Source organism: Blennius ocellaris (genome assembly GCF_963422515.1).
Source record: "Blennius ocellaris genome assembly, chromosome: 21".
Lineage (NCBI taxonomy): Eukaryota > Metazoa > Chordata > Actinopteri > Blenniiformes > Blenniidae > Blennius > Blennius ocellaris.
The window spans coordinates 16208285-16215778 of record NC_137670.1 but is presented as its reverse complement, the minus strand read 5'-3'; the positions used below and the strand labels follow the sequence as shown (position 1 = coordinate 16215778).

Genomic DNA, 7494 nt, shown 5'->3' with positions numbered 1-7494 from the left:
ATTATTTTAAAAAAAAGTTTGAGATATTATGAATGATTTGAGTACTAAATGGAGACTTTAGATTTCAGAAAGCCTTCTGCTGGTCAGGGAGAACATTACTATTAATTTTTTGTGTCAAACATTGTCGATGTATTCTATAATCTATTAGTATCTTGGTTTTGTTTTTCAAAGAGAATCTGCTGGCAGGGCTCTGGGGCAGCCATGGGGGCTGCCCCCTGAGGCAGCCATAGATGGAGACATGGGCTGGGAACCCCGTGTGGTGAAGCAGTGGCCTGAAATGACGAGACTCTGGAACATTGACCAGAGGATTGACTCACCAGGAAATTCTTTAACAGACATAAAGCCCATAAGTCCTTCAAATATTTAGTAAAAATGAATTTGCAATCACTGTTTTTGAATAATTTAGGCTGTCAAATAACAAACCACAGGCAGATATTTGATAATTAACAAGGAGTAGCGGTGATACGTTCAGCTTAAAGACATTTATGTTAATTGTAATTCGAAAAGAGGGCAGAGGTCCCTGTGTGCTCAGCTCAGAGTGCTGCCCCTAGAGGTGGAGGTGGGTCATTACAAAGGGGGTACAGGATTACTTACACTATTTAGTGTATAATGATTTAAGAATTGAAATTGAAAAAATGAAACGTTTGTGTTATATTGAAGATGAACCATGTCATCTTCCACACACACACACGCGCACACACACACACACACACAGAGTAATTCTTCGGTTTGCGATGGCCAAAAGAACACAATGTCAAGTCAAGGCAACGTGTACGCACATACTGGTCATTGTTCACATTCTCACACAAAAGTACGAAGGCATGGGCAGAATTTCACATGACAGCGTGTGCATAGATGTACACGCAAATCCTAAAGTGCACGTGTGGATGGTACGCTCTGAGGCAAGTCGATAAACGTGGAATGGATTCAAGACTTTTTTGGTGTCAACTGGTCAAAGGAGGAAAAGAAAAAAGAACACTCAAGATATGATGCAGTGCGTAATGCAGACGTGGGGGAGATGAAGTGTTTTATATGATGGAGCAGTGATCTAAAAAAAAACCCAAAAAAACCAGCTGGTGTGTGTGTGTATGTGTGTGTGCACGTCCGCAATGCACTCAAAACAAACACCTGAATTCTTGTGCAAACACACACACACACACACAACCTTACCCCATAATTTACCCCCCAAAAAATCTATAAATAACTGCACCTTCCCGCATTTGCATTGTTTGTTTTTTTTTAAACCTCCACTATTCTTCACACTATAAAAGGCAATCCAGGTGAATAAACAATAACATTTCCCTTCCGTTGTAATCAGACAGAGCCAACTCAAATTCAAAATCAAGTAAGCAAAAGTAAAACTATCAACAGAAAAAAAAACACACAACAACAAGGCTGAAAACAACAAAGGCCCATAAGCAAAATGAGAAAATATCTGAATTCCTATGAAGAACAAGCGACAAAAGCAGCAGTGGAAACAAGAGAGGCACGAAAATAAAAGGTGTGATGGTGATAGAAAAAAAACAAAAAACCCACAGTCAGCTCGACTGGCCTCCACCCCCCCTACCCCCCCCACCCCCCCCACCCAGCCTCTCTGGAACAATCAGCTGGCAGGCCCCTTCACGGGGGGCACCTCTCGGCTTCTGCCCGTCCACTTTTGGCACGGGGGACATTGTTGCAGGGCTGCTGCAGGTTTGGAGGGTCTGCTGGGTGATTTGGTGCCATCTGTTGTCGGCCGCGGCAAACTGACGTCGTGCCGGACGTCCAGAAGGCTCAAGAGTCACATTTACCAGTTTCCGGGGGATCAAGAGTCAGAAGTAAACAAGTGCAGAGAAACAGGAAAACACACAGCAACCACAAGTGATGGTAAAAGAAGGGGTCGTCCCCCCTCCCCCACCCCCCCACCCCACCGGATCCTGTCGTATAGTTCTAAGGAATGGGGAAAAACAAGACAGCACATGTCAGTACAAGGCAAAGTAGAGGAAGCATCAATCGTGACATTTCAAATAGTTTCAGAGAGAAAAATGATCAAATAAATACTAGGAAAAATTAAAAGAAAAAGAAAAAAAAAATGTAAACAAAGTCGATTTGGATGAATTTTTCGTTACGAGGGAGACTTTGGCCTTCAGGTCTTTCTGTCAGAAAGTCTTTCCAACAATCCTCCGGTCCCGTTGCTCGGCTCCACGCCTCCGCTGGGGGAAAGTCCTGAAGCCAAAGTTCTCCCAGAACCATGAACGTGCGGTCATGCATGTCATCCGGGACGCTGAGCTACTTCAGGGTTCGGGTTGTCCGGCTGCCCTGACTGGGAGAGGGGGAGGGGGAGGGGGGGAGGTGGAGGGTGGTGGTGGTGCAGGTGTGTGGGCCTGGTGAAGAGGCAGCGAGCTCCTCCTACTCCACTTTGACCCCCATCTTCTCCGTGTTGAGCAGGTAGAGGCTGTCGTCGATCAGGAAACTGCAAACACAAAGGCCAAACCGTCAAACTGCCGGCCGCCGCCTTCCACGGCGACGCGACGCCCCGCGGCCCCCCGCCCACCTGTAGAAGAGGAAGTGCACCGGGACGGTGCTGAGGTGCCAGACGGCGTGCGCGTCCAGGACCCAGAGCAGCGGCGGGAAGTCGAGCAGCTCCAGCAGAGCCAGGCCGTGAAGCAGCAGCACCACCAGGCCGCACTTCCACCAGTACGGCAGCGTGCGGCGGTTCTGCCAGCACCAGCACAGCCACCACAGCAGGTTCACCATGCCTGCGGAGACGGACGCAGAGAAGGTGAGAGGGGCGGTGGCGACCCCGTCGGACCGTCGGCGGGAAGGCGGAACGCCGTTGCCGTACCGATGGTGGTGTTGGCGGCCATGTTGTAGCCGTAGTCGAAACTGACGAAGGTCAGGTAGGACACGTGCGAGGTGAACGCCAGGATGAGCAGGACGCCGACCATGCTGGACACCCCCGGCCTCCTCAAGCCCAACGTCCTGCAGGTCATAACGGTAAAGGTTGACCGCAAACGACTAAACCGCGGTCTTCAAGCGTTTGGACGCTTACCTGACGCAGCACAGGTAGATTGAGTAGAGAATGACCGCCGTCGCACAGAAATAATCCATTTTCTGAAAGAGAAACAAACAGAACAATCAAGACTCAACATTAATTGCTGCACTTAGTAGAAAACGCACTGCGAAGCCCCAAACGGCCGTCAGTAATAGCATTAGGACGGTACTGATTTGTTAAGCTCATTAGACAATGAGCGGAAGACGCTAATCTCCGCGGGGGGTCTGGCTGCCGGGATCGCGGCTCCACCGGGGAAAACCCACGGGCTGAAAGTTTAAAAAACAAAACAAAAAAAACGTAAACAATGTGTACTGTGTACTGCGCGTTTACCTCGGTGAGATAAGTGTCCCGGGTGTGAAAGATTGTGGACCAGAACCAGGCGTTAAGGGACACCTGGAGAGACACACACAGGCGGAAAAAGCTCGTGACTTTTTTCCACGCGACGCTCGCCGGGATCGGGGAGGCGGCGCGGCGCGGCGGACCCCGGCGGACTCACCAGAGAGAAGGCGTTGATGGTGTGGTACATGGGGCTCTGACGCGGCACCGTGCTGCGGTAGCGCAGCAGCATCAGAAGGCAAGCCAGGCCGTTGAGGAGCGAGGCCAGGGCGGAGGCCGGCTCCTCGAAACACAGGAAGCGTGCAAAGGGCCACTGAAAGAAATCCATTTGGTGTTTTTTGTTTTAAATGGAAAAGCCAGAACCAAAAGCTTGAATATATATATATATATATATAGATAGATAGTCAGTGTCGACTAGGTGCAGTTTGCTCGTTTTGCACCAGTGGAAGCATCTGGAGGAGAAACGACGAACCTTGCCGTGGAACTGAGGGACTTGATATCCCTCCGCCTGGTAAAGGCCCACCGTGGTCCACATGCACTGGTAGCGGCAGTCATCCCGACAGGTCCAACCTGGCGAACAGGGAGAAGAAGAAGAAGAAAAACAAAAGCACTCAGAAGCTGAGGACAGCTCAGACCGTTATCGGTTTCGAGTTTTACTACTTGTTGTGTCCTGACGTTTTTTGATAAAGTGGTTCGACGGTGAAAGCAGGAGAGTTTTAGTATTGGTACAATTGTTTAGGTGGGATGAGGGAGGGAGGGAGGGAGGGAGGGAGAGGCCTCCCCGGGGGGCCGGCATGCAGTTCAAGGGCAGGGTCAGTGACTAAAAGTAAAGACTTCTTGTTAAAACGATGAAATGTCATCATGTCTAATAACCTCAGTTGACGTGCAGAGAAACAACACATTTGGTAAAGTTTATACAGTAGCTGGTTTTCATGCATTTTGCTTAAATGTGGAATTCACTGCTGTGGAGATAATTGGGAGGTTTTTTTTACAAAAAAAGATGGGCTGGACTAAATAGAATAAAGCAAAATTAAACAGGGAAAGTGACCCCCTGCTTTAAACAGGAATGTATAGTTCATAGTGACATGGTGTTATTATAATTATATGACTATTATTAGAGCAAACCGTGGGTTTTTTTCCCCCCCATTGTTGTTGTTTTATCTAATTTCTCAAGACAATAAGGTTTTGCCATAGAAGGTTGAAAACAAAACATCTTGCTCGGCCTGACAAACTGGTTGTGAAGTAATGAAAACATGTTCTGTTGGGCTTCAGAAATGAACAAACGGAGCGGAATGAAACCCTGGAACACACGGAGGCTGACTGCGTCTCCGCGATCCGGTTAAAATGCACCGGAGTCCCCGGAAGGAATCACAAGTCACGACGGTCACCGAATCCGCCGCCGCCGCCGCCGCCGCCGCCGCGGCCACCTGCTCCGGTCACAGCTCACCTGTCAGCGCCATGTACTGCGGTTGGACGGACTGGAAGCCCCGCAGCCGAGCTCCGGTGCAGTTCGTCCGGACACACTGCTTCACACAGTCCCGGTAGACCGGCTCCTTGTCGCCCTGCGAGCAGAGCCCGGCGGCGGGCAGCAGCAGCAGCAGGAGTCCGAGCAGGACGGAGGGCAGAGCGGGGAGGCTGACAGATGTGCAGCGGGGAGGCAGCGACGAGGCCATGGCGGCGGCGGCGGCGGGGCTCGGCGCGGCGGCACTCCGGAAGGCACGGAGGGAGCTCGGCGGCGACATGGAGCCCGGGGTCCGCATCAGTACGGGGACATTGTTGGTTAATGGTGACAATCCGGTGGAGGTACCAGATCTGTCCGGGCTACCAGGTCTGTCCATAGACATAATAAAGAGTAGACGCCGCATTCGCTGCCGCGGAGCGGGACGTACGGCGGCCATCTTGGTCCAGTCGTCAAGTCCGTAAACAACCCGCAGCGAATCCAAAACACCAGACCATGTGGAGTATTTCTGTACAAATCGACGGACTGTAGAAAGCAGGGCCCGGGGGATTACTTTTTACTGGCAAGATGGAACATTATTAGTTTTTGAATTTTGCGAATATACGCTTATTGTTCTGTATTTCTGTCCACTATCTATTATTTATATAATTATCATAGACTCTCTCTCTCTCTCTCTCTCTCTCTCTCTCTCTCTCTCTCTCTCTCTATATATATATATATATATATATATATATATATATATATATAGATAGATAGATAGATAGATAGATAGATAGATAGATATACACATATGTGTGTGTGTGTGTGTGTGTGTGTGTGTGTGTGTGTGTGTATATGTGTATTTGTATGCGTCTATATACAGACTATATGGATATTGGTAAGTATGTGATTGTACACATGTGAAGTGCTATATGCCTGAAAATTAATTAATAAAATAAATAAAAAAATCTAGATTTTGTTCTGGTCGATAACTTGTCGTTTGTGTTGTATCTTATATATGGGTTTACAATGTATTCACATATTTTTTTCCAACTTATTAAAATGGCTGAATAGTGCACAATCTGCTTCTGCTTTCATATATTTTGTGTGCGTGTGTGTATGAATGTGTACGCGCGTGTCTTGTGTTTTAGAAATTGCCTGTCATAGATCACAAATCAGAACATTCTATTATTGTTTATTCCGCTATGACCCTCAAAATACACCAAACCATGTGTCCAGTATCAGAACTACATTTATGAAATTTGCAGGAAAGAAAACCAGGTGAAGATCAGTTCAGTATTCAGCGAGTTATGATTGATTAAAGTCCCTGACACTTCATTGCTTCTGTCAAGCAGAAGATTAGACTGAGCGGAGCGGACGACCGGGCCAAGATGGCGGCGCCAATAGGGAGTAGAGGTGAGTCGTGCGTCTACTCTCTATTATGTCTATGCCTCCAACGTTTCTGACCCGGTGCGCATGGGATACCCGGATGTGTCCTCGCTCCGCCCACTTTATCAGGACGCATCGGCACGGAGCTTGAGAGGCCGTCATTCAAACGAGATGCCAGCAAGATATGCCAGTAGGGAAAATCCAAGATGGCGGTACTTTTATTCGCGAATTTAAATTGTATTTTTCAGCATTACAGAAATCGAAAGAGTGGAAAATGGCAAGTAGTATTTATCACCAGACATCCAATTTCTAATATTCAAAGTCTAATAAAATAAATAAATAAAAAGACGTATCGGAATCCACTCGCCGGAAATGACGTCGGACAGAAGTCATTCGCAGTAAAGACGCACATTTATCGTTTCATTTTCCAGTCTTTCGTATCTCTTCCACAGTGGAGGATTGTCTGCTAATCAGGTAAATATTTGCCTTCTTGTATATATAGAAACGATCAGCCTGCTCTAATAAGACGCAGTAGTTTATCAGTGGTAATGAGATTAGGAGTAGTTTTGTGGTTAAGTTAGAAGCAATGGAAGTTTAAGTTGTTCTTTCTCTCCTCGTTCCTTGTTTTGGTTTTTAAATGTAATTTCTTGCCTTGTGAAAATTTACTCCAGTAACCTTTAGTGCGTTAAAATTCGAATGTGCCGACATTGACCTGCACCAGTAATTGTATCATACTGTATCAATGGATCTATAATTTATTATAATAAGGCATCTAAATAGGGAGCATCTATCTGGGATGAAACTTTTTATCGGTGTATTCACATGAGAAAATTCTTAAAGGTTATGAGAGAAATTTAAAATCAAATGTATAACATACGGCAATGAATCATTTAGATGTTTGTCAATAAAGTTAAATGTTTATGTCTGTCTGTGCCACACATATAGAGAACTGAAATTGCATTTTTTTTCATACCTGCATTAAAAAAATTATTTCACGCTCTGAAATAGAAATAATTGAGGTAACATATATACAACCTCTGAATATAATAAGTTAAGAAAAGTATAAAACGTTAAATAATGTAAACACTGCAGTGAAATCAACACAAGTCAAGTGAACAGAGAGTTATAACAAATATAAATGATGATGATTTGTTCTTTTTTCAGAGGCAATTTTCTATTTTAAATGAAATTAAACAAAAATAATGTGAATACATCTCTTGTTTTGATTGATTTTTTTTATCCAGACACAGAAATGCTGGAATGGATGCAGTGCAAACTTTGCAAAGGCTGGCTGCAT

General features: G+C 46.1%; 1 protein-coding gene across 1 annotated transcript; it reads right to left on the bottom strand.

Annotated features, from left to right (window-relative positions):
• Positions 1–2013: 2013 nt before the first annotated feature.
• pgap3 (post-GPI attachment to proteins phospholipase 3) lies at positions 2014–5130 on the bottom strand (the record flags this gene model as incomplete). Its single annotated transcript, XM_080517481.1, has 8 exons — positions 2014–2452; positions 2534–2738; positions 2825–2961; positions 3032–3093; positions 3365–3427; positions 3531–3683; positions 3843–3940; positions 4818–5130. 8 exons carry the CDS (start codon positions 5128–5130, stop codon positions 2389–2391), a joined length of 1095 nt encoding a protein of 364 aa, XP_080373607.1. The 3' UTR covers positions 2014–2388.
• Positions 5131–7494: the final 2364 nt, after the last annotated feature.